The sequence below is a fragment of the Prunus avium genome, chromosome 1 (genome assembly GCF_965620075.1).
Source record: "Prunus avium chromosome 1, drPruAviu1.hap1.1, whole genome shotgun sequence".
NCBI classification, from domain to species: domain Eukaryota; kingdom Viridiplantae; phylum Streptophyta; class Magnoliopsida; order Rosales; family Rosaceae; genus Prunus; species Prunus avium.
The window spans coordinates 41,716,915-41,742,773 of record NC_142284.1 but is presented as its reverse complement, the minus strand read 5'-3'; the positions used below and the strand labels follow the sequence as shown (position 1 = coordinate 41,742,773).

General features: G+C 38.0%; 6 protein-coding genes and 1 non-coding gene across 11 annotated transcripts; 4 read left to right on the top strand and 3 right to left on the bottom strand.

The window, feature by feature from the left end:
* Positions 1 to 106: 106 nt before the first annotated feature.
* On the top strand, positions 107 to 2,171 carry MINE1 (homolog of bacterial MinE 1). Its single transcript, XM_021951676.2, has 2 exons — positions 107 to 307; positions 1,431 to 2,171. The coding sequence occupies exons 1-2, from the start codon at positions 221 to 223 to the stop codon at positions 2,013 to 2,015; spliced, it is 672 nt and encodes a 223-aa protein (XP_021807368.1). The 5' UTR covers positions 107 to 220; the 3' UTR covers positions 2,016 to 2,171.
* A 392-nt stretch (positions 2,172 to 2,563) lies between these two features.
* TRNAW-CCA (transfer RNA tryptophan (anticodon CCA)) lies at positions 2,564 to 2,635 on the bottom strand. Its single transcript has one exon. It is a non-coding gene; the product is annotated as a tRNA-Trp (tRNA).
* A 79-nt stretch (positions 2,636 to 2,714) lies between these two features.
* On the top strand, positions 2,715 to 5,635 carry LOC110751266 (Transducin/WD40 repeat-like superfamily protein). 2 transcript variants are annotated; one of them, XM_021951705.2, is made up of 10 exons: positions 2,715 to 3,026; positions 3,114 to 3,244; positions 3,433 to 3,515; positions 3,829 to 4,080; positions 4,239 to 4,311; positions 4,516 to 4,596; positions 4,671 to 4,752; positions 4,906 to 5,006; positions 5,097 to 5,201; positions 5,339 to 5,635. In XM_021951705.2, the coding sequence occupies exons 1-9, from the start codon at positions 2,922 to 2,924 to the stop codon at positions 5,179 to 5,181; spliced, it is 993 nt and encodes a 330-aa protein (XP_021807397.1). In that variant the 5' UTR covers positions 2,715 to 2,921; the 3' UTR covers positions 5,182 to 5,201; positions 5,339 to 5,635. The 2 variants fall into 2 exon arrangements, with proteins under 2 accessions (XP_021807397.1, XP_088103315.1); XM_088247189.1 differs by having other exon boundaries at positions 5,097 to 5,215.
* Positions 5,636 to 6,273: 638 nt separating this feature from the next.
* LOC110751267 (eukaryotic translation initiation factor 5A-2) lies at positions 6,274 to 8,379 on the top strand. The gene is made up of 5 exons (XM_021951706.2): positions 6,274 to 6,570; positions 7,311 to 7,433; positions 7,525 to 7,581; positions 7,703 to 7,777; positions 8,029 to 8,379. The coding sequence occupies exons 1-5, from the start codon at positions 6,448 to 6,450 to the stop codon at positions 8,128 to 8,130; spliced, it is 480 nt and encodes a 159-aa protein (XP_021807398.1). The 5' UTR covers positions 6,274 to 6,447; the 3' UTR covers positions 8,131 to 8,379.
* Positions 8,380 to 8,886: 507 nt separating this feature from the next.
* LOC110751257 (Amino acid kinase family protein) lies at positions 8,887 to 13,027 on the bottom strand. 3 transcript variants are annotated; one of them, XM_021951693.2, is made up of 12 exons: positions 12,706 to 13,027; positions 11,974 to 12,204; positions 11,658 to 11,755; positions 11,482 to 11,524; positions 11,038 to 11,099; positions 10,857 to 10,913; positions 10,559 to 10,594; positions 10,396 to 10,473; positions 9,738 to 9,804; positions 9,594 to 9,656; positions 9,385 to 9,488; positions 8,887 to 9,315 (listed from the first exon to the last, which is right to left on the bottom strand). In XM_021951693.2, the coding sequence occupies exons 1-12, from the start codon at positions 12,785 to 12,787 to the stop codon at positions 9,247 to 9,249; spliced, it is 990 nt and encodes a 329-aa protein (XP_021807385.1). In that variant the 5' UTR covers positions 12,788 to 13,027; the 3' UTR covers positions 8,887 to 9,246. The 3 variants fall into 3 exon arrangements, with proteins under 3 accessions (XP_021807385.1, XP_021807386.1, XP_021807384.1); XM_021951694.2 differs by having other exon boundaries at positions 8,887 to 9,305; positions 11,974 to 12,209; positions 12,706 to 13,019; XM_021951692.2 differs by having other exon boundaries at positions 8,887 to 9,305; positions 12,706 to 13,015.
* Positions 13,028 to 18,379: 5,352 nt separating this feature from the next.
* LOC110751328 (putative WRKY transcription factor 3) lies at positions 18,380 to 21,453 on the top strand. The gene is made up of 4 exons (XM_021951778.2): positions 18,380 to 19,023; positions 19,473 to 20,158; positions 20,257 to 20,412; positions 20,835 to 21,453. Exons 1-4 carry the CDS (start codon positions 18,589 to 18,591, stop codon positions 21,106 to 21,108), a joined length of 1,551 nt encoding a protein of 516 aa, XP_021807470.1. The 5' UTR covers positions 18,380 to 18,588; the 3' UTR covers positions 21,109 to 21,453.
* A 228-nt stretch (positions 21,454 to 21,681) lies between these two features.
* Positions 21,682 to 25,501, bottom strand: LOC110751329 (protein ENHANCED DISEASE RESISTANCE 2-like). Of its 2 annotated transcripts, none has more exons than XM_021951780.2 (11): positions 25,200 to 25,501; positions 24,681 to 24,727; positions 24,013 to 24,374; positions 23,769 to 23,852; positions 23,410 to 23,634; positions 23,111 to 23,249; positions 22,862 to 23,024; positions 22,596 to 22,724; positions 22,314 to 22,508; positions 22,091 to 22,213; positions 21,682 to 22,000 (listed from the first exon to the last, which is right to left on the bottom strand). In XM_021951780.2, the coding sequence occupies exons 3-11, from the start codon at positions 24,275 to 24,277 to the stop codon at positions 21,890 to 21,892; spliced, it is 1,434 nt and encodes a 477-aa protein (XP_021807472.1). In that variant the 5' UTR covers positions 24,278 to 24,374; positions 24,681 to 24,727; positions 25,200 to 25,501; the 3' UTR covers positions 21,682 to 21,889. The 2 variants fall into 2 exon arrangements, with proteins under 2 accessions (XP_021807472.1, XP_021807471.1); XM_021951779.2 differs by having other exon boundaries at positions 23,410 to 23,652; positions 25,200 to 25,500.
* Between the last annotated feature and the right edge of the window lie 358 nt (positions 25,502 to 25,859).

Below are 25,859 nucleotides of genomic sequence, written 5' to 3'. Positions count from 1 at the left end.
TAAATACGACATCTCGTTTTATATGAAAACAAACGACGTGCAGTGTTTATTGCTTAACAACCTAAACTCCCTTTATTTATTTATTTATTTATTATTTATTATTTTGTTCAGAAACAAACCAGAACCCTTGAAATTGAAAGGCTGAAAGCCAGTCCCTTTGAGCAAACGGAAAGCGCGAGGAGTACAACGAATATCTGAGCAGAGAGACTGAAGACGAAATATGGCTGTTTTTGGGGATCTGAGGGTCTCAGCAACACTGGCTTCTCACACAACGCACTCTATCCGGAGCTCTTTGCCCAATTCAAAGGTCTGAATTTTTTTTTTCTTCTCCCTTGTGTTGCCCAGTGTTAATTTTTATGTATTTATGTCATTTTGTCTCTGATTTTAAGTGGGTTTCATACATTTCGTCATATTTCGCTTTCTGGGCTGTTTGGTTCTCGGGAAAGCGTGAGAAATGAACTGAAACTTTGGGTTTTGGTTGAGGTCAACTGTGCGATACCGATTCCCTCTTTCCCCTTGTAGACAACGTTTCCTTAGTTGGAAGACGGAGATGTTTAAGAATTGGGGTCTGCCATAGAACATAAGTTTGAATCATTGTTGCTAAACCACCAGTTACTTTTGAAGCTCAAAGTTCACAGACAAAAAGAAAGTGAAATTCGGTAATTTATGCGCATTAACCTGAGTTGTATTTCCCGCTGGACTGATATCTAAAAGGAAAATGCTGCGGTGGTAGAATGAAGGTCCTTGAAAGTATTGCTTGTATCTCATTTGACTCAGATTTCACTTTATATCGTCTGTCTACTGAGTCTAGTCTCCAAGCCTTAAGGTCATGCAAAGCGGTAAACAAATGAATACACTCGCTTTTTATTCACTGGAGGGTTTTTTTATGTTTAAGTGGGATATGTCTAAATGGAGCACTGCTTCTTAGGTAAAACTGAAAGCAGATATGACATTGTGATTGTTGACTTGTTGTCATAGTCATCATCAAGCTGACCATGGTGTTCGTCAGATTAATACTTGCTTGTTTTCTTCCTTTGCTGTCATATTGGATTGGGATAGTCATCTAGGTGATCAATTCTAGATTGCCTATGAGTTGTCCATTCAGCTATGGTATCTAATTAAGATCTCCCCTGGTGTTTGTATCCACGGTTAAGTTTATTCTTCTAACCTAAGTTGAAGCAGAAATTGAAGTGCTTCATTTCTTTATGGTTGGTTACTTGCAATGATCTGTATGCTTGGTTGCCCTGATGGTGCCCCTAAAGTTTTTTACTTATTCATGAAGGGAAAGAAATCATCACTTTCATTTTAATATTGAGAACCCATCAAGTAAACTTGCTCCTAATTTTCAAATTTCATCAGATGGTTTAATTATATATGTAAACGTCTTCCTCTGAGTCTGCTCAACTACCAAGTTTTGTTTTGTGTTATAGGTAGACTTTGCTAGCTTTTCAAATGGAGGATCTAGCATTTCTGACATTGCACTGAAGTGGCCCAGTATGTCATTTGATCGACGCAGTATTCGTCAACATTCCAAGCGATTGAGTGGAGATTTTCAACTCTCATCGAAGTCGAGCAGCCAAGATTCCGAGAGCTTCCTTCTTAATGCCATCAACATGAGTTTCTTGGACCGTTTAAACTTGGCTTGGAAAATAATGTTCCCGTCTCCAACAACTAGAAGGAGCTCTAATGCAAATATTGCCAAGCAGCGCTTGAAGATGATCCTCTTCTCTGACCGATGTGCAGTTAGTGATGAGGCTAAAAGGATGATTGTCAACAACATTGTGCATGCTCTATCAGATTTTGTTGAGATAGAATCACGAGACAAAGTTCAGCTGAGTGTGTCTGCTGATACAGATGTGGGAACCATTTACTCCGTCACAGTGCCTGTAAGACGGGTTAAGCCAGAATATCAAATTGGAGACGAGACTGGAACCATAACAAATATTGAGTACAAAGATACTGGAGAAAGTTCTGGTTCTGTTGATGTCAAGTTTGATTTCTTCATTCCTGACTAAAGGAACCCAATGAGTTTTAGGTTAAAGAAATAGGTTGTGTTTCTCTTTTAAATGTTGGGATTGGACCTTGTTCTTCTGTACATAAATGAAAAATTCCTGTAAGGAGATTAGAGATGTGTTTTTCATCTGTCGAATCGAATCCACGGTTTGGTTTTAGTTTTGGCTTTAATTATACTTTATCAGTGTGTGATTTTGTCTGTTAGTCTGCTTATCAAGTTCATGACAAATTTTGTGACTGGTATGATATCCAAGCCTGTTTTCTGTTGATAACATCAGTGGTCTTGACTCTTAAGCACAATCTTTAGGGAGACTGTATAGGTGAATATGCCTTTTGTGCGATTAGTTATTGGTAATTGTCCAAAAGACCCGAAAATACAAATTTAAACAAAAACAAAACTCATTAATACCATGTTGAAATTGGTCCATCAATGTAACCAAAAAAAAATATTGGTCCATCAATCATGATCTATCCCCAAAAAAGAAAATAATAACAAAAAAAAATCTCCAAAAATAATAATAATAACAAAAAAAGGAAAACAAGCGGGGATTGAACCCGACGTGAATCGAACACGCAACCTTCTGATCTGGAGTCAGACGCGCTACCATTGCGCCACGGATCCACTTGTTGTTAAACTCATCACTAAGTAAATATTAAATCATTAAGTACTAATATGGCCTGAATTTAAATCCAGCAGATAATTATTCCTCATTGAGCGGGAACTTTTCAGGTTCTCTCTCCCTCCCAAATCTTCACTGGCCAAGTTCTAGGGTTTTCTGGAACCTAAAGAGGCGAATCGTCTCCCTTTCTCATTAATTCTGAAGAAATTACTGAACTTTCTGTCCCCAATTCCATGTTCGTTCTCTGTTTCGATGTGTTGAGTAAGTTCGGTCTGTAAGTGCACCAAAATGAGCGGAGCTGCTTTGAAGTTCGAAAACCCAATCCGAGATGCAATTTCCAGAATCCGGTTCGCTCCGAAATCAGACAACCTCCTCATCTCTTCTTGGGACTCTGTGAGTGGTACTATACTTTTGGGCTCAACAATGTGGAGTTCATATCACTTTTGGCTTTTCAATAATAAAAGTCGTTTCTTTGCGCAGAGCCTGAGATTGTACGACGTCGGAAACTCGGCACTCAGGTTAGAAGCTTCGTCGGAAGCTGCGCTCCTCGATTGTTGCTTCCAGAACGAGTCCGTCGCTTATAGCGCTGGCTCTGATGGCTTCATTAGAAGGTATGCGATTGAAATGAACTTTAATCACATCCTTAATGTTGTAATTTGCAGTTTTAATCAGGGGTAATAGTAATTTTCTGAGAGGTATGCAATCTTAAGCTGGTTCTAATGTTTGGGACTGTTTTGAGTTTCTTATGTTTTCTTGTAACATTTGAATTTTCTGGGATTTTGTGTTTCATGTGTTCAAGGTATGACTTGCATTCTGGAAGTCATGATTCAATTGGAAATCATGATGACACATCAACATGTGTTGGATATTCTGATGAAACCTGTAAGCTAGCAGTACTATTTCATTCTCATTTTTATTGGATTCTTATTTACCTTCTAAATATAGCCTTTAAACTTTACAGTAGTGTTGGTTTCTGTTTTCAAATTTTCTGTAGATGCTAGGGAAAAAGTAAAGTTACTTTTTTGTTAGGTGATAGAATTAACAAGGATAATGAAAGTTTTGATAGTATTTGTATATAAATCTTTTGCATAAAATTTCATAAAGCTCGGGATTACCATAACTGCATTTCTAGTTAGCTTATTCTGTATAGTACTGAACATAACTGTTAACAAGTTTTCACTTAAAATTGTTGTAGGCCAAGTAATCACTGCTGGTTTGGATAAGAAGATATTGTCCTGGGACACACGTACACCGAAGGGTATTGTGTGTGTAAGAAATATGGATTCAGAGGTGATGTCCATGTCACTCTCAGGCTTTGATATGATGGTAGCCATTGGAGCATCAATATATGTATATGATTTGCGCAGGCTAGAAAATCCATTTCAATCCAAAGATTCACATATGGGTGTTCAGATTGTATGTGTTAGTTCAATTCCGTATGCTAAAGGTACTCTCACAATACTTCGCGTAGCAGTAGCTCATTAGAACATCCTACCAAATGTTTGCTTGAATTAAATACTTTATATTGACTCTATGTCCACTTGTTGATTTAGCAATACAAATCACAACTTGTATTTTATAAAAGTCTTTGAATTGTCTTTGCAGGGTTTGCAGTTGGCTCAGTAGATGGACGTGTAGCATTGGAGATTTCCTGCCCATCGAATTCAGATGACATCAGGTCAATTCTCAGAGTCTATGTTATTATTAGCATGCCCAAGCCTGCCATGATATGCAATTTTTATTTCCGAACTGTCATTTCTTCTGTTGCATTTTGTGTCTTTGGAAGGAAAACAAAGAGATTATTACTTGTTTTAATGACCTTTTGGGCTTGAGTCACACTTTGTCTTGAATTTTCTCACAGATACTCTAACATTTGTCTCAGATATATGTTCCGGTGTCATCCAAAGTCAACTGACAGCAAATATCATCTGGTGTCGGTGAATGACATTGTATTCAATCCGATGTATGTGTAACTCTATCAGCTTTAGCCAACTTCCATAATGAAAACTTACTTTTTATTTGATGTGTCTGATCTAGCATCTACGGTGCCTTTGTTACTGGTGACAATGAGGGTTATGTTACTGCATGGGATGCTACAAGCAAAAGGAGGCTGTTTCAGGTATTTTTAACTAAATTTGAGTGGATTTTGCTTATTCTCCTATCAAAGTGAATGTATTTTGCCTTAATTGCTTGACTTAGTTGATTTAATTGTTGAAGTGTGTTCAGTTCTTACTATTTTCTATTAGCTTCTGTAATCTCTACATATTTTCAGTTGCCTAGATACCCAAACAGTGTGGCATCCTTATCGTACAATCACAGGGGACAACTTCTGGCTGTTGCTTCAAGCTACACGTATCAAGAAGCTAATGAAATGTTAGTAAATTTTCTACTGTGATTCACTTTTTCTGTGTCCTTAATTACTGTCAGCGTTCTATATTTCTCATGTGTGATTCCATTTGTCAGAGAAGAGCCTCCTTTGGTATTCATACATGAAGTTGACAATGACAACATGAGATCTGTATCTGTTGGAAGTTCAAGCAGAAGATAATTGTACACAGTCAGATGAAGGTAAAGATCTACAGGTACTCAATAGGCTGGATGCTGATGTTTAACCTAGGATGAGCCAAAATCACTTCTGATATCTTGGACTATGGAATCAAAGCCTTTGGACTAACTAAATGTACTCAAAATTTGCCAATTTTCAGGATCATGTGTAAAGTTATGATGCTCGTCGCGTCCTTGTATATTAAGTGTTGCCCGTCCCGAACATGAAGGAAATGCTATACTCACCGAAATTGGACGAATAGTCAGCTGCAAAATCTAGAATTTTAGGAATTGCACCTGTTGTAGAATGGTGTTAACTTTTGTAATGTTCTAGACAGAAACTACTTTCATGGGTTTTTGCTCTACTGGTTTGATCCTTTTAACTTTTTATTGTCAAGTATGAAGCATGCTTGTTTATTTGTTTGTATTAATGCGAACCTTCCACATTTGCCTGCAAATCTGCGAAGCCATTTGACTCCAGTTCTTTTTATTTTTTATATACAAATAATATTGGGGGAGGAGAGTATTTGAACATAGGATCTCGGACGTAGAGGTAACTGCTTTTGACCATTTAAGCTACAAGCTCCTTGCTTATTTAGCTCGAGCTGAGCAAAATTACTTCCTGTAAATTGATTATGTTATTCATAAGTTCATTTATGTTGTGAATTCAAGAAGAATTATGTTTATTGAAGTCAAGAAAGTATTATCAAGGGAGCCCAAAAGAATTAGTTTTTCTTTCTTTTTGATAACTCAAAATGGAAGCAATGAAACTACACCATAAACGGGCTTATTTTTTAGTTTCACTACTGCATAGCCCATTATCAGGGGAGCCCAAAAGCAAAGAAGAACGGAAAAAGGGAAAAAAAAATCGAAAATAGAAATTGTGCGGCATATTGCATAAAAAAATATCTGAATGTACAGTCTCTTTATGGATGAGCCGCCCACGTGCCCATTTACCATTCGAGCGTCAACATAACGCTAACTAACGAACGATATTCTAATCAGATCCGTCCGTGAAGAGTCAAGCAATCCAACGGTGGACAGCGACCCTCACCCCCTTTCCATAACCCAAAGAATATAATAAAATTGCTTGATCCAGAAACCCTAGAGTGCTCTTTCTTCTCTTCCAATTTCCTTAATAATCCACCCTTCCTATAATATAAATACCCACTTTCCCAAATCCCCCTCTTCCGCTTCTCGTCCCTCCCTTGATCCTCTCTTTCACTGCTTCTCTGTCTCCGTCTCTCTCTCTCAGCGCTCAGAACCAGCCATGTCGGACGAGGAGCACCACTTCGAATCCAAGGCTGACGCCGGAGCTTCCAAGACCTATCCTCAGCAAGCTGGCACTATCCGCAAGAACGGTTACATTGTCATCAAGGGCAGGCCCTGCAAGGTTCGATCTCTTCGTTTTCTCGCCGATTCTCTTCCGATCTGAATGTCTTTTAGGACTTTGCTTATAGATCTTCTCCTACTTTTATTCGATCACTGGCTTCTGTTTGTTAGGCTTTTCGTTCTGTAGAGTTTTCTTTCTATTCGTAGTTATGATCTGGTATAATTGGGCATGATCAAGCTAGTTGTTCTTCTAATCAGTATGTGGAATAGATTCATCGAGATCGGATTTGATTTTTGTTAAATTTAATTTTAGGATTTTTTTTGTTTTCGATTTTCTTTTTTCCGACAGATTAGGTAGTGTTTAGCTGATCGATCGCGTATGAAATTCTGTAATTTTGATGAAGTTAATGTGAGGTCCTTCCACACTTTATGATGCAACTATCTGCATGTAACTGAAATTAACTGTGATGCAACTATCTGCATGCAACTGAAATTAACTGTGCGTTTTGTAAGCTGAAAAAAATTAATTATGGGTTCGTGATGTGGATGCTTCGGTCTGAAGACCTTCAACCTCTTTATGTATACATATACATATCAATTCACTGCTCTATCTGAATAAGATGTTAACTTTCTGCTAATTTTTTTGTAGCTGTCTGTGGCCGCCGAGAATTTATTTGTGAAATTGCTTATTATATGCAGTTCCTCCTCTCTGTCATACTTGCGAATTTGTGAACATAGATGCGCACCTGACTAGTGGAGTGTTTGTTGGTTTGCTTTCTTTTTTCTCTTTTTTTGTAACAGGTTGTGGAGGTTTCCACTTCCAAGACTGGAAAGCACGGACATGCCAAGTGTCACTTTGTTGGTATTGATATCTTCACTGCCAAGAAGCTTGAGGATATTGTTCCCTCTTCCCACAATTGTGATGTACGAACCTCTTTAATATTTTGTTTAAACATTCAAGAATGTCTTCCCTTTTATTTTTTGTTATATCAATGTCTTTGTGTTTGTGTCATAGGTTCCCCATGTCAACCGTACTGACTACCAGCTGATTGATATCTCTGAGGATGGATTTGTAAGTTCACACTTCCATAGTTCTTATAAATAAAAATGCTTTCTAGTTGTTGCTTATAGATGCTCGTGCTATGTTATAAGGCTTTAACTTGACTTCTGCATTTTTCTGCTGCGTGCTAAAGGTGAGTCTGCTGACTGAGAATGGTAACACCAAGGATGACCTGAGGCTTCCAACCGATGACAGTCTGCTTACGCAGGTTAGTGATTTTGTAATATGGACTGTGCGGTATGAGTTATTTATGTAGTGGTTGATTGAATATCTCATGTAGTGTGAACTTAATGATGTATCTGCATGTGTTCATTAGTATGTTCACACATTTTTTAGGCAAGTAGAGCACCATGTTCTATTTAAAAAAAACTCTCCTGTTCTTTTAAAAGCTTCTTTCCTGATTCTGTTTCCTGCTGTTTATGGTCTTAATTGGTATTGTATTTCCTGGATGTGATGCAGATTAAGGATGGCTTTGGTGAGGGGAAGGATCTGGTTGTTTCTGTCATGTCTGCTATGGGAGAGGAGCAGATTTGTGCTCTCAAGGACATTGGTCCAAAATAGTCGCGCTATGGTTCTTCTGGAATGCTTTTAGTTTTCAAATTGAAACTGGGACGGTTAATAGTATGTTTGGGAGTCACCATTCAGGAGCTTTTCTTGATTAGAGGTGGCCTTGGCTTATAAGTGGATGTTGCTATTAATTAGCTTGTCATTATCAATATTTTTGTTCTGTTTACTGTCTGAAGAACCATGCCCAATTTCATGGTATTGGTGAGTTATATTGGAGACTGTATAGTAATTTTACTTGTTTTAGACTTGCAATTTCATGGTTTGGTTTTTGCCCGCACTGGATCATTTCTTTCTGGATTTTGCATCACCTTGTGCTATTGGTTTCGCATGAATTGTTACTTTACTTGAATATTTCGGCTCCTTATAATAAACCAGAGTATCAACTTCGGAGTCGAATATGTTTTTGTTCTCTTGCTTGCCATTGGTGTTTTTCTGTCGTTTGCTATCCAATTTTCTCCAAATTCAACACTGGAAAATTCAACTAGGGTCATTGTGTTTCTGTACCCTGTGAGTTGGGCTGTTCGTTTGCTCTTTGATCATATACGCCACAACGCCAAGTGCAGTGTTCAACCATCTGATATACGGCACAACGCCAAGTGCAGTGTTCAACCATCTGATTCGGATACGCCAACGCCAAGCGCGGTTGAACACAACGCCAAGTGCGGTGTTCAACCATCCGCTAAGTGTGGTGTTCAACCGCGGTGTTCAACCATCTGATTCAGATACTAGTCCAATTGTTTGGGAGTTGGCTAAATGACTAAGGAGCCATAATTGTTAACCATACGTTAATAACAATAAAAATGCGTTTTCTATCCGTACATATTTTTTCTCACATAAACAATGAGTTTCATCGGCCTGTTGTAGAACCTGAAAATTTTATTCTAATGTCTAACAATCAGTTTTCTGATCTTGTGTTAAGACAAATCATGACCAATAAAGGCATTTGAAGAAGACATAAACAAACAGGATATCCAAATGCTGACTTTCGACACCTTAGGAGAGAAACTTCCCTATTCCCGTTTCATTGCTCCCCCTCTCCATATCTCCCCCTTTGTTAGTGCAATCGTAATTCATTTATTGGAAAACCGGATCACGGTTCCAAGCCAGTCATCAGGAAGGTTGCCTTTCAATTCTCCACTCAAGGCCCTCAACGCATGGCTCGTCGCTGCCTGTACCCAGCTAAATATCTCTGGTTACATGTAGTAGAAGTGGAAGTGGTGGAAATTGAGGGAGGGATTAAATATTTACCTCTACAATATATACATCGATTCCGAGTTTCGCAATCGCTGCAGCTTCAGATATCTTGGTCAGCATTCCACCAGTTGTATCATGGGCTGCTACACTTGTTTCAACTGTCAACATGACAACCATCATCAATATGTCACCATTTGGACAAACACTGCTACAAAGGACCCCTTCAGTTATTGTGATGTTACAACTTAAGCAATCTTGCTCACCTTGCTTGTTCTTGTTCTGAAGTGTTGGCTTCTCGATCGACCAGCTCCCATCTTTACCCACAGCTACAGTTGAAACTTTGGATGAGCCATCGCAATTTGACAAATCAACACAAAATTTCATTCAAGCACAAATCCATTCCTTACCAATTTCTCTCAAGAGTACTGCATTTGGTTCTGATGGGGGACGGTCATAAACTCCCGGAACATCAGTCTTAAGTACACATTAATATGAAAACAAACATTTATCCACACATATCAGATGATAATTTACTACTTAGTAGAATAGTTCGAGATAAAGCTTCACCAGAAACAGATTGAGCTATTTAGTCATATACCCATTCTTAGCACTAATAATATAGATAAACCCTACACCATTTAATTTCAATAAACAAACCCAAAAAATAACCCAAAATTGACAGCTGGCTCTATTGAATTTAATTTTGATTATTAAATTACTTTGATGCCCTATTGAGTGTTTTGGGCTTTTTTTTTATGAGGTTTTGAGGCTGAGTTTGTTTTAAGAAATCAATGGCAGTTTTGTAATTTAAAAGAAATTAAAATCCTTTTTATTATGTTATAAATAGGTTTTGGGTGTGTTTCTAAAGTCCATTTCATATAGGTTTTTTTATTTTATAATTTAGGCTCCTATATTGGGTATAACAGAGAATCTCCCAAAAAGATTCTTTTAGGTTGATTTAACTCCTAAGACATCTATATCAACTATCAAGTTATGGACTGTATTCAGATGTGAATTCCCCAAAAAAAATTGCATGAAAAATTTCCATTCAGACACGGTGGATACAAGAAAAACAACGTATTCAGGCTTCAAGTGGGCTGCAAGATTACTGATGATGACATCTCCACTCAATATGGTACAGTCCTGATTAGGAAAATCCATTAACAAGGTATCAGTACAAGTTAATTATAAGCAATAAGCTAGTGCATTTCTGTAAGAGAGACCAAACCAGTAAGTCATCGAGCACGGCATCTCCATGCAAAACCTGGGAAACATGTAACAATTAAGATTAGTAACAACCAAACATAAGAGAAGAAAAGTAGAAGCCAACATTAAGCATACATCAAACATAACACAAAACATATCCAATCAAACTATTTGTATTCTTAATGCCAACCAGGCAATATTTCTGTTTTAAAAAAAGTTAAAAAAAGAAAGTTCAAAACAGGAAAATAGAAACGACAGGAAGAATGGTAGTAATACTGAGCCTTGAAATTATCATTGTCAATTAAAGAATACAAACTTACAGGTACTAAACCAGATTCAATAGCCTTAGCCACTGCGGACAAATCAGCTGAAGCTATCTGCAGAAACAGGAAACTTAAGTTAGAAAAAGAAAATTAGTTACTCGCCCAAATAATTAATAAAAAGGAAATGGACCGTTAAATAACTTCAAGACCAAAGCTTAAGTGTAATCAAGCTACTGACGTTTCTTTCACGGGTTGACCATCCACATGAAAATGGAGACATTCCTACGGAAGGAATACCCTCTGAAAGAAAAGCACAACAAAACTCATGAGAGTGAAAGTAGGGTCCAGTTAAAGCAGATAAATAGCAACCATGAAATCAGGATAGGGAAATGACAGTTTCATGCAGCTCTGAGAGCCACACAAAATAGATAAAACAATGTTTGTAGCATTCCTGAGTGAGCCGAGTACAAATAATGATCAGTCAAATTAACTAAAGAATCGATTAAATAACTAATTTTCTTCAACATCTAGCTCATAGTATCTGATACATAAGAGAAATTGTTAGCCTAAAACTGAGAAAACCAGTATAAACCCTAAACCCTTGCATGGAATATAAGATGTGAAAAAGGTATATAGAATGAAAATGTTCTCTGAAGTTGGATTGAAATAGGTAGAACTGTACCCCTAGCTAGCGCTCTAACAATTTCAAGATTGAGCTTTGTAACCTGAAATAATTGAAGTAAACATGATACACGTGGAAATAATCTGCAAGAGACGAAAGTGAACTTAAAGCCCAATTTATAGATGTGATGAAGACTCAATGAACATAAAAGGATTCAACAAGGCGGCATATCTTACAGAGATGCGTGTGGCAACAAAACCAGCCTTCACAAGGGGTTGGTACAATCCACCTTTATGGACCCCAGATTTACTAGCTTGAAAATGCCCAAAAGAACCTGAAGCCACCATGGTAGACACAAATATCTTTAGAACTGGTTGAAAAGACTACATCGAAGATTGAGTTCTGTAGAGATGCAATGTACTTATACTGATGTTTCCATTGTGGTACAAATTGTATGAAACAAATGGCCAAGATTTACCATTTATCCGCACAATATTTTTCACAGTTCAATCTAACCAAGCTTCCATTCATGAATTAAGACAAGCATCTAACCTGCTCCATGAACAACTATAAAAGGGCTGGAATCCACAACTGGCCGATCTTCAAAATCACTTATGGGAGATGAAATTTCTGATTCTCCGGGTTGCTTGCTCCAATCCATCCCAAGAACCTCCCCAGAATTCGACCCCGTGGTCATTGATTGCCTCAGCTGCGAGGAAACCGTCTTCAGATTTTCTTCATTTATGGTCTCTAATTCATTCTTGCAAGTAATTGCTGCACCTCCTACACTACATAAAAATCTTATTGTAACAACCTATAGAAACTAATGAACAAATCCTTTGCAACACCTCTTGTGTAACTTTCATATTCTTAAAGTAAAATATCTGTCGCATATATTGCGATGATGAACAAAACAACCATTCATCCATATAAGCTTCTTTAGTGACAAGTGACATAACATAAGATTCGCCCAAGTTCAAACGAAATGTGTTTCCTCAATTTATATTGATTCCATTAAAAGTTCCATAATTGAAGCAGGAAATAAACACAAGATGGGATTAAAATTTATCAGCTGCCCAATAATCAAGTACCCCAAATTGACTTTTATAGACCTTCTTTATTTGGGCAATTAGTTTTCTGGGTCAGATGAAGAAACAAATAAACTATAAATGAGAGTATATAAAGGCTTCACAAACTAATTAAGTTCTTGTGTTGTGGCGATTAAATTCTACCAAAGGGAACAAAATACGATTTTTTTAAAAATAAGGGGGTAAAGAACCAGACCGAGTTTGACGATGCAACGAACTGGTTTCGTGAGACTGATAGAAGCGCTTTGGTGCTGCTGCTTTGTGTTGCTCACCTCCATTTTGCAATTTCTGGGTTATTGATCTAAAGCTCTGGGCTTTCCTTTTCTCTGTGAAGTGTAAGGTGCAGCAGATTCGCACGCAGTCAATGGAGTCAGAGCTCAAAACAAAGTGCCTACGAGATTATGTTCTTTTGTTTTCTTTTGCACAAAAGGGTTCTCGCAGGAACGGGAAAAAAGCAACTTATTTTCCAATTAGCTAAAAAACGTTCTCAACTTTAATTGATAATTGTAAGGCCACGTTACAGTTTTAGAGCAGTTCCAGCGGGCAACCCCTTGCCCAGGCAAGGGGGGGCCTAGGCCCAAAAAGTGTTTCCAGCAGGCAAATGTAGCCAGGGCAGTTGGTGAGCTCCACAAGCTTAGGTTGGTTCAAAGACAAGAATAGCCTAAGATGTTGCCTGAGTTTGCTGACGTCAGGATGACATCAACAACGAAAAAAATTTAGACCTGTATCAAGTTGATGGGTCCAATGCCAACATGGTCTAGTGGCCTTGACTTGCAGCATTTTGATCTCTTGTTTGAATTCTAATGACATTTTTTTTGTGTTGTATGAGAATAATATTTCTTGTTGACAATGAGAATGAGAAGATATTGTTGCCCACCCAAAATAAGAGAAGATGTTATAACATATGTAGGGTTTTTTTGGTTGAAAAAACTTGGGTTGGACGACACCCAACTTGCCCTGTGCACAAAAACGCCCCTAGTTCTAGTTCCGCAATAGCAAGTCTTTGCAACCATGGATGAACTTGAGAGGGTGATTAGGGCATCTTTGTGTATGTATGAGAAATCCTATTTTTCCCTTGTACTTTAAACTATCGTGTGTATTAAAAAAAAAAAAGGATGGATCAAATTGATGCCATTTGACCAAAAACCAATAGCGCCCATATCCTGTAATCTCACAACTATATTAATCATTTGAGCAAAAACAATGAGAGAGATGTTTGCCATTTAATAATAATTTCATAAGAATGTGCTTCTCACATCTAAACCCAATAATGGATCTTCCATTTATCAAGTATTAGAGTCCAACGTGCATCTTAACATTTAATTAGTGTTCGTCGTAAATTTAGTTATAGTTAGTTGGGTGTCACATAACTTGTTTTAGTAAATATTATGAGTGTTGTTAAACGAATTCTAAAATTAATCGAGTATATCATACTACCAAATTATTGATTCAAATACTAATTTATCCTAATACAAAATAATAAAAAAGGATATATTAAATTATGAAATAAATGTAATTTTAATAAATACACCTTACTCCACACATTCAACCCTAATCAAACGTAACAATTTTTTGCTATTACTTTTATTTTCAATACTAATTTACTATGAACTGTGAATGTGTTCCTCTATGATCAAGCCTTTTGTTATGATTTTTTATTTCTTGGGTAATGATCATTTTCAGTCTGTTAGAGCTTCAAGCTATTAAAAATTTAAGTTAGTTGCTGCTTTATCTGAATATGGTTGGTCCAAATTTTGAAGTAGAAGGAACGAATTTGATTTATCTTTGTTGGATCTTTGTGTTCTGCACTGTTTATTGAATTGGGTATTTCTTGATTGTTAACAAAGGTTTAAAGACTGAATCTTTAATTTTCGTTTTTTAAATTTTATTTTTAGGAAGATTTTTGTGATGGTGAGGCAGAGGCTGTGGATTTCTATGTGTATCTTGCTGAAGAGTGAGAGAGTAAGAGTCAGTTTAGAATTGGAAAATTTATGCATCTCTGATAATTTACTGAAAGAGACCATTTTGATTATATTTCTTTATGTGAATTACGTTCTTGCATCACATATAAGTTAGATATAACAGAATGACTGTTGGTTTTCTTCCATTGATCCATCTGATTTTGTGTTGTAGAAAACTATGATGATTATGTTTTGCTTATGGCCTTATAACGATGTTGAGTATATTAATGGAGAAAAAATTTCGTTTAATGTGTTCCTCATGTTGTGGAATTTGCAAGTCTGGAAACCACTTTTTTTTTTTTGGTCCAAGGAATGAACATGTCATTACCATAGAGTTTTACATAAAGGCCCAATACAAAAGTGAGAAATATAAAACAAGGGCCCAACTAAACAAAATAAAAGCCCAATCCAATATACAAAAAAAGCCTAAAACAGCTAAAAAACCCCAAAATACAAAAGCCCTAGAATCAAACCATAGAAACACCAAGCAACCGCCGCCACCTAATTTGCCGCCACCGCCGCAGCCAGAAGAACAAGAAGGTTTAGGGGAACCAACAAAGGGGATCTGTAGAGCGTGGGGTTGGGGGAGCAAACCACCAACATGCATCATGCTCAAGCGATCCAGGAGCAGGTATTGGTCCAAATGGACCATTAAACTACAAAGCCAACACCTCCATGACCTGATCTCATATTTGAGGTTGGTTTGTAGGGGAGAAACAACAGCAGCAACAAACAAGTAGACGACCAAGAAAATTCTAGGGAGAGAGGAGGATTTTAGGGTTTGAGTTTTCCTGGGAGGGGGAGAGAAATGGACTGATGGGGGGTGAGTGTATGAAAGGGAAAAAGGGTTAGAGAGGTGAAATGGCTGAAGAGTAGTAAGGGAGGAGATGTGGAGGAGATCTGGGCCTACATCTGGAAAAACATGAGAGGAAGGGCAAACCAAAGCAAACTGAAAAAAAAAAAAAAAAAAAAAAAAGGAAAGGAAAGCCACACCAAAGGATGGCAGAGAAGCCACACAAGAGTTGGCGGAGGAGCCGCCTCGAAGGGCAGCGGCACAGACACCGGCAGCTCAGAAGAGGGCGGTGGGAAAGGAGAGAAGTTCTAGAGAGAAGGGGGAGCCTCTCTCTCTAAAGCTCTCTCAGATAGTCCGACTTTTTCTGAATAAAGGATTTTTGTAAAATAATAGAATATTGGACATTTATGGAGGAATGGTGTAAATGTATTTTTTAAACCTTTGATACAGTGTATTAGAGTATACCAGGGGTATTTTGGTAGTTAAATAAGGTGTACTTAGTTAATTTTAGGGTTCGTTTAACAATACTCAATATTAATTTTTTTATATTAAAAGCGATAGTAATTTTATTAATAACATAGAAAAAAAAGTATAAAGTAGCTATAATGCCAAATATGAGTACAACATCTCCAATGACCAAACACAAAAATAAATTGGTTTGATCTAGAGAGAATTACGCATGTAAGAAAAACCTAAAACCTCCAATTCAACAGACAAAAGCATATGTACTCAGACCCATAATACAGATGCACCGCACAACGATAATAATGGCAAATCCGCATCGAAAAGTCGAACACTAAATACAAACATCAACAAACTCCTACTGAGTTTCTGATAATTATTAGACTAAAATAAACACAAGGACAAGGACAACACACCACATCCTCTCTAGCAAACCAAAGAGACTTGTAGCACAAACCGGCAACAATCACTTTTCCAACTCTAAACACTAAATTGGAGCAAAATCCATGTGAGTGGACCAAAAGCTGCAACAAAATCTTAGCATCTATAGTGGATTGCAATACTTGCTTAAAAAATACAATGAAAACCAAAGAAAAGAGTTGGGTCGACAACACCACACCGCAGCCATCCCAGAGACAGCAAGACACATCCAAGAACAACAAAAATCACTAAGGACCTACAATAGAAAACAAACAAACAAACAAACAAACAAAGGACAAGATCTAGATAGATCTGGGCAAGATGACCTAAAATCCAAACGAATCTAGGGAGAGAAGATGATAGGGGAAGAAAACTAGGAAATGAGAAAGGGAGATGAGGAGAGAAAGATGGAATATGGGGAAGCCACCCACCCTCAAAAGGGGGCGGCGGTTGCAGTGCAAGCTCACAGTTTCACCTTTAGAGAGAGTTTAGGCTGTGGAAAAAACGTATCCCAATACTCAATATTATTAAGTACTCATGTTTGTGATTATGTTGGAACTGAATGGCTTTCTAATATTCTTGCTGCATATGTAAATCTTTCTATTTGTTTCTAATAAAATTTTGCAGCGACTTTGACTTAATTTTCGGTAGTTAAATAGGCACAATTAAATAGGTATAGCTTTTCTGATCTAATTTAGGTCAGGATTAAAAGTACATACACAAAAGTAAAACCAGTGGTTTTTAAAGTAATAAATAGGTGAAAGGGACTCTTCTGAGAGTTGGGATGTGATTGTGTATGTTCATAATGAACACGTTGAGCTACTCGCAGTACGGAGGAGGTAGGTTGTTTTTCCCTCATCTGGACAACAATATTCCTGGCAGAATGTGTAGCCACGAATCACGATCTCATCCTGTTGTAGCAGCATTATATACATATATATACATATTTAGAAATATAAGAACGCACGTTCTCTGCAGATGATGACTAATATATATATATAATCACTTGCACATTTATTAATTTTATCCACTATTTTTTTGTGACCTTTGGGCCCTTGGATTTTCTGATAAACAAAACAACACAGACAGCAGGCAAAGTTAGCTACAGCTTGAGATGAGAACACCGACAACTTAGTTTTCTAAACTCAACTTGTAACATGTTACATGTATGTATCTATATATCTACCTATATATCTGCATGTAGCTTGGTCAGTTTGTGCAGTTTGCGATTGCGACCGTTGCAGCACACAGACAACACTCAAAGACAGCGCTCCATTCCCAGTCTCCTCCCATGATTTTAGTTTTTTAGTACCAAGTACCAACCAACAGTCCATGCAATTCATCCACTCTCCTTTTTACCATTACCATTATATTATAGGTCAATCACGGTACGTGCTCCCACGTTACTTAATAACATGACTTGTTTATACGGAAAGCGGCAAAAATTTCACACCCACGGGAAGGGGTGTGTTAAGTCTCTCCACCTATTAGTACCAGTTAAATTGACATTAGTGCTCGCTTTCTAATGGATTGTATGGTAGACAGACTCGTGCCAACTGAAAACAACAACATTTTCCATCATTTACCAAAAAGAAACTACATCTACAAGATTTAATATTTAAATTTAGCTTATTCTTTTCTCGATGCATGTGCATTGGTCATTGAGAAGTGGGAATTGGGGGCATAGACTGCGGTGTATGAATTTGCTTAGATTTTAATTAACACTTGTCACATGCTTCAATCCCAAATAGTATTTTTACACGTGTAGTAATTTTGAGTAATTGCTTTTAAATTCAAGTCTTAACATTCGGTAACATTTTCACCTCCCAGCCTTATACCACCAAATTTTATGAATTAATAGCATACAAAATTAATATATTGTTGACCAATATTTTAAAAGAAACCCAACACCTCACATGAGAGAGAGAGGGTTCCATAGCCGATATGACCATAATCCGGATGTCCAGTAAACTACTTCCACGGCTAATCACTGTGTTTTCAATTTTATTTATTTATTATTATTATTAATCTGCTCTCAAAACTTTTACAGTTGGAAGGTTTGGAAGTTTTGAACAACATCCTTGATTGATATATCGGATATCCTACACACAAAAAATGCAATCCCGTAGTTTCCGGAAAGTCTTCGGGGCATTGTCGTCATTTCGCATCCAAGCTGGAGCGCGGAGGGAGTGGTAGTTACCGCCACCTACACCAAACAACAAATCCCATAAATAAAAAAGACAAAAACAGAAAATAAAAGGGAAAATCAGAGAGAGCTTTTTCGTATCTGCGGCGTGGACTTTTTGCTGAATTTCAGATCCACAGAGCCAAAAATAACCACATCGACACTCAGACAGACAAAGCAAACAAAACAACACAGAAAGAGAAAAATAGCAGAGAGAGAGAGTTAGTTGAAAGTTCTGGCTTTTGGCTTTTCGATCAAATGGCTGAGAACCGAGAGCAGCCACCGGGCCCACCGCCGTCCACTTCATCTTCACCCTTGAAATCAGCTGCTCCTCCTCCTCCTCCTCCGCGTCCTACGATCACCCTCCCTCCGCGCACCTCTTTCGAGACGCTCTTCAACTCCGGCGGCGCCAATAGTGGGCCGGGTTTCGGCCTCGGCTTCAGCCCAGGGCCCATGACACTCGTCTCCAGCTTCTTGTCCGACGGCGACGACTGCAAGTCCTTCTCTCAGCTGCTCGCAGGAGCCATGTCTCCGGCGGCCAGGCCGCCGGGCTTCCCTCAGCTCGAAGACCGAAGCTCCGGCGACGGTGACGACAACTCCGATTTCCGGTTCAAGCATAACAGACCGTCGCCGATGTTTTCGGTCCCGTCTCCGGGCTTGCTCGACTCGCCGAGGCTCTTCTCGCCTGGTCAGGTACTCAACTCCTTTACCTTTACCTCTTGTCTCTAGCGTATTTGAGAGTTGGCCATTTTTGAAAAGTTTCGTTTTTTTTTTTCGGTTTAGATTTTTCCGAGTACAATGTCTTGTCGGTTACTTTATTTATTTATAAAGAACTGATGAGAAAAGAAAGTAGCAAATGTTCGATAGATTGAGTCCGTTTTAAATGGCGGCAAGTAGTTGTAATTAAGGTACAGATTAAAGATTCTAAATTTAGTAACTATTTTTCGTTTTTTTTTTTTTTTGGGGGGGGTTCTGGTGAAGGGGGGAATCTGGCAATGGTTCTGGGTTCTTAGAATTGATTCACTTGTTTTTTAGGAAAATTGGATAAAGCTACTTCAAACCAATCTGCTTAGGGCATTGTTGTTGCTTTGATACGCTACTTGGAATTCGTTTCTTATGGTTGTGATTTTTGCATCGTGTAGGGACCCTTTGGAATGACACACCAGCAGGCCCTAGCACAGGTCACAGCTCAGGCTGCACAATCCTCTTCCTATTTCCATATCCCAACTGAATACTCATCTTCTTTATCGACAGCGCCCACCACATCTTTGACACAGCTTCCAGCCTTTACTTCCGATTCAACAGCACCCCAGGAGATGCCATCTGGAGCAGCCGACTCTGGGGTGGCTATAAAAGAATCATCTGACATCTCCCATTCTGATCAGAGATCCCAACCGTCTTCGTTTACTGTTGATAAGCCTAATGATGATGGATACAATTGGCGGAAATATGGGCAGAAGCAGGTGAAGGGCAGTGAGTTTCCTCGAAGTTATTACAAATGCACGCATTCAAATTGTCCTGTTAAGAAGAAGGTCGAGCGCTCAATTGATGGACAAATAACTGAGATTATTTACAAGGGTGAGCACAACCATGAACGTCCTCAGTCCAAGCGTGCAAAGGATTCTGGAAATCCAATTGGAAACATTCAGGCAAATCCTGACTTAGCTTCCCAAGTTCATGGTGGGCATTTGAACAAATCTAAGAAGGGTCAGGAATCTAGCCAAGCAACACATGATCATTTATCTGGGACTAGTGACGGTGAGGAAGTAGGAGATGCTGAAACCAGAGTAGATGAAAAAGATGAAGATCAACCTGACCCAAAGAGACGGTAGTTATTTTATGTAGATATGGATATGCATACTTGTGGTCTAGTTAATGTTCCCTCTTTGTCTTGTATCCTTAACACCATTCCTTTTATTTTTCCAGAAATACAGAGGTTAGGTCGGAGCCAGCTTCTTCACATCGGACTGTAACAGAGCCTAGAATCATAGTGCAGACAACCAGTGAAGTCGATCTCTTAGACGATGGCTATAGGTGGCGCAAGTATGGGCAGAAAGTCGTCAAAGGCAACCCTTATCCGCGGTAATACTGCTTATCCTAATTTCTAAGCTTAGTCATATTTACTATTTGAATATAATAGACTTTTTCAAGGAGGTTTGGTGCTGATCATTAGTTTGATTTTGAGAATGGAATTAGATTTTCTTATGTGACTACAAAACTAACGCTTTATGTCCTTCACATGGCATAAAATGTTTAAAAATCCGTTACCATATCAATACATGTGATTAACTGTTTACAAATCTAATAGCATATAGATTTAAATCCTGGAAAATGAATTTTGAGAGCTGAAAACCTTCTAGTTTTCATTGCCTATTCTCTTTTTTCGGTCTTGATGTTAAGATTGTGTAAATTTTATGTTGCCTAACATTTTCAATAGAAGGAGTATATTCTTTGGTGCATGGTTGGTTAAAAAAGTTCCTCATCTGTCATACTGCATTCTGCAGGAGCTATTACAAATGCACGTTCCCTGCATGCAATGTCCGTAAGCATGTAGAGAGAGCCTCGACAGATCCTAAAGCTGTCATAACAACGTATGAGGGAAAACATAATCATGATGTACCAGCTTCTAAAACTGGCAGCCACTACGCAGCCAACAACAATGCATCAAATATAAGAGCAGTCGATGCAGGAACTGAGAAGATTAACAAGATGGATCTTAGAAACAGTGACCAACAGCGTGTAGCACGTTTACGCTTAAAAGAAGAACAATTAACATAATTTCTGTGAGTTTCAACAGGAAAACAAGCAAGAGTCGGAGAACTTGAAATTTCCACGAAGCAGGCAAAAGTTGTATGTGATCTTTGCCTGAATCTGCTCTTCACTCCGGACCGTAGTTTTGACCAAGGCCCAATTTCCCAATTGCTAATGTACAAAGGAGAAAGGTAATATGAAAAGAAGAAAGGAAGAAGTCAGGTCGAATATTTGTTGTATGTAAACTAATTAACAAGCATACTGTATTAAAATTTTACAACTTCTGTGCATTCTTTTGTATATGGAAACAGTGATGTTTTATATGATTATTTGCATCAGTGTTTGAACTGAAAATCCTCGAAATTATTATGACTTTCGGGTTTGCCAATTTCTTTTTGTTCTTGATTTATAGTCTTCTTTTGTTGACAAGTATTTAATAGGTAGTTTGAGCACAAAGTTATGTGACTTGCAAGTTTTTATGATTGCTGCTGCATCAATGGCGTGTTAATTCTCATCACAACAAACCACAAATTGATTCGTTTAGAAAACGTGATCATTTATCTTTTCTTTTATCAAAACCTAAATAAGCAACCTGCAATCTCACTTGTAACTTTAAGTCCTCATTTTTGTTTATAAGATTTGTTACCAATGTATGATCATGTGGGTTACAGATCTCATGTTTACACCATTGAATTGAATAGGTCGCAGTGACCTAATGTTTACAAAACATGCCTTTTGTTTGATGTTTTGGCCGGAAAATTACAGGCTTTTAAATGCAAACCCTCCAGGATCCAGGTGCCTGTCCAAATCAGTCATCCATAGTTACAAGAGTAGGTATTTGACCATGGTTTACAAATTCCACCTTATTCAAGCGCATGCAGCACAAGACTTGTTCTGGCAATTCCTCTTGTTTTTGTGCCTGCCAAAACCAGCAAAGAAAACCCCAAGTCAGTGTAAAAGTAAAAACTGGTTGCTCAAAAAACAAAAAAGGGTTTCATATTGAATGTACCTGGATTGTTAATCCCAAATCAAGCACGCCGTTGGTCAAACGCTCTCTGAATGATTCAAGTCCTTTCCTGGATATGTAGCTGAACCTATGGATATCTAGGTCAATCTCAAAGTAATTAGGTCCCTGTCAAATAGTTTGCAGAGGTCCAGTTAGTTTAAAGCACTGGTTTTAGTTTATATGAGAACAAGAAATATATGTCATTTTTCTTTTGTTTTCTTTTTACCCTGTAGAAATTGTGTTGAGGGCGGGAAAGCACAGGCTTATCATTATAAGCAGATAGAAGCTTCCTTTCTGCAGAACTCAACTGGAGGTCATCTGGATTGACCAATCCAGCCATGATTTTTAGCCTTTCCCTGAAAGGAACCACTGAATCCTTTGCAAACCCTTTTACTTTTTCTGTCTCGTCCTCAACAAATTTCTGTGACAGAAAACAAAACATAAAGAAAGTCATACTCTGTGCACCCAGATCAGAGATATGGAAATTGGAAAATTGATGAAGAAGTACCCTGATGCTGTCTTGAAACTGAACAGATATCTCTTTGTCAAAATTTTCATTCACTTTAAAATACAATACAAGACTCATTCCTTCCCCGTCGCAATCACCAAGGAACATTGTGGTAGGATAAGTAGGCAACTGCAACAACAACACCAGAATCAATTCACAAGAAGTTTTCCATACACAACGACGAATGCAATGAAATTGCACCTCAGTCTACACCATCAAAACTGAGCCTACAGCAAAGTATTTTGGGGTGAATAGGGAGAGAGAACCTGAATATTAACAATCAGGAGGGAAGGAACTTTGTCATGTGGTTTTACAGAAGGAAGCTCAAGATGCTGAGCAATGTGATCTCTCTTTCGGGGGCAAATAAACAAATCAACACCAATTGGTACATATGAGCTGTAGTTTGGGGCAGGGTACTTCTGTTTATCTCTGCATAATAAAATTTTCATGTTTAGACCATCAAAATCAATGATCAAGAAAAAACAAAATTAGGAACAGGCAAATGACTAGCATACTTGAAATAATTCTCGCCACGGAGCTTAAATACTGAAGGTGGAACTGCAGACCAGGATCCGGGACTTGGCTTCTCATCGGTTGAACAAGGAATGCGAAGTCCTGCTCTTGGGCGAAATAAGTATTTATGATCAGACGCACCTGTTCATACACTTGTTACACTTAGTATTGCAGCAGTGTATGTGTATGCTTAAACTCATATTTAAGCAATGTTAGTGGATAATAAAATGCAGCATCACATTGCTATCTCATAATCACAAAATCCATATACATTCTGCAGAAACTTATATTAGGTACTTACCAGTCCTTTCACTTTCGTCGATGGATTTCCTCGTATAAGAAAGCATGATAACTGCCGGTTGCTTAGGGTTCTTGTCATTAAAACTGACTTGGGTTTTCTCTACCGAATGGCGTGCATTTCCATCTATTTTCAGGTAACTTTCATAGAACCCCTCATACTTGCATCCATTATCTACAATGCATGACGCACTTTCATACTGGACCAATTGACCATTTGGGATATTACCTGCTAAAGGAAACCCATCTGACACCCAGAAAGACAGAACTAGTGTTGGCTATAATTCACAATTGCCACACACACACACACACACAAAAGAACAATCACTTTTGGTAATTTGTGACGAGATTTAAGTTCATTACCCCCATGCACACTGCAGAAGTCATCTTCTGAATCAGATTCCATAATACTAAGGGAGTCAAACCATGCTTCCCCTGGGCATTTCCCTGCACATAGTTGAAATCTTTACAGTCAGAAATCACATCTTCTTTTGCATGTTAAGTTTTCATATTGCTCCTCTGTTTGATATAATTTCAGTTCACATCTTCTATGTACATCGAGTTATTTAACAGACAAATTCTAAAGTCCTAAACACTTCAAACTTACCACCATTTCCATCAATCTGACTGTGGTTCCATTGAAGCTGAGTGAGGTGAAATGTGCCACTAGAAACCTCAGATCTCTTGCAGGTAGTTGCAGCACCTTTCTCAAAGTCAAGATGTACAAACTCACTAACAGACCGTCTCGTAGCTGCATCAGAAGTGGAGGTGACACCCTTCTTCACCTTCCTCCCCCGGCGTCTGGCGACTCTGCGGACCCTTTTCTGCTGGGCTTTAATAGTTGCATGAGGTTTTGAAACACAGACACCCATCGCAAAGCTACTCTTTCTTGAAGTAATGTGCCAAATTTGCAAAAACAGAAGACACACTGGATGTAGAGCAGTCTACAAATACATATATATTTAACCTCTGCAATCCAATAAGAAGATATAAGAGCAAGGTATGCCAACTCATTATGATTGGTTGTGTGGAGTTCAAAAACAAATTGAACAAGAATAAAGGGAAAATATGAGAGGTAGCTAGGATGTGCATTAATGCAGACTCCAACATTTTCCTGCTACAACATATAGAAGTTGGCATGGACCCAATCAGTCCAATCAATTCTAAACATACAATTAATACACAACTTTTTCTTCTTCTTTTGTTTTCTGAGAACATCTGTACAAATTCATTTGACAGGACTTAAAGCGCGTAGCCGAATTTCAAAATAGTTACCTTCAATTCAAATGATAGTATCACTTGGCCATGCTTTTGAGAAAAACCTGAAGATAACACCAGCAAGAAAAAAGACAGAGAGAAAAAAAAACCATCAATAAATTCTGAATGCAATTACAAACCCACCACCAGGTGAGTATTCTTGAAGACATTCCATCTGTTAACGTTTTATGTATGTTTTGACAGAGAACCAATGGAACACGAAATATTGGAAAATTTATGTCTGCACTGCACAAGTCCCCATCAGTCATGAATCATGATCGAAAGGACAAGAGAAGAGGCTGATAATTTAAGAACCAGAACCAGTTATGATGTTAAAAGAAATTAATACATCTGATCGTGTGGTTCAAAGAGAGTAGTTGCAATGTGTTAGGAACCATTAAAGAAACAGTAAATGCGTAATCATATTCAATGCATTAAAGTTTTCAAAATTAAATAGTGGAAGCAAAAAACGTACGTTGGATCAGATTTTATAGGGAAAAAAACAGAGAAAGGAACATGCAAATTGAAATTGCAGACCTGGAGGGACTTAGAATTGATATTCCGGCATGAAAATAAGAAGAGGAAAACCGTCGTTCCCTGTGAGGAACTCGGCCTCCTTCTTTGAGCTTGTCTCTGTTTTTCTGCCTCTCTCTGTTTTCAACCAACCTTTGCTACTTAAATTCCAAATGAATTTTCCACACAGGAAATGCAAAACAGATTATAACGGCGAGAAGACAGAAAACACCTCAGAAAACCCAAGACAGAGAGATAAAGAAAGACAGGCTCCGTTGAATTCGGATCCTATTTTCCTTTTAAATCTCCATCTCTCTGTCTTCCTCTGTCTTCCTCCCCTGCTTTATCTTCTTTTTTTTGGGGTGGCTTTTTTTAATTAAATTTTTTTTTGGTTAGTTGTTTTTTAGGTGGTATTTTAATTTGATGGTATGGCTTAATTATCAGGGTTTTAGAAATTACACCCACCCACCTCATACGCGTTCTTTTCTTCTCTTCTCTTCTCTTCTGCTGCCAATGTCATCCTTCAACAAACCATATTTTTAGACTTGCTATTTTGCTTGGGTTTAGTTTTTTTTCTTTTCCTTTTTTGGATTAATTTTTATATTACCACTGACTTGTTTTAATCAATGTGGTATATTCTAATATTAGCTTGAAGTAGTTTCAATCAAATTCATAAGTGACTGT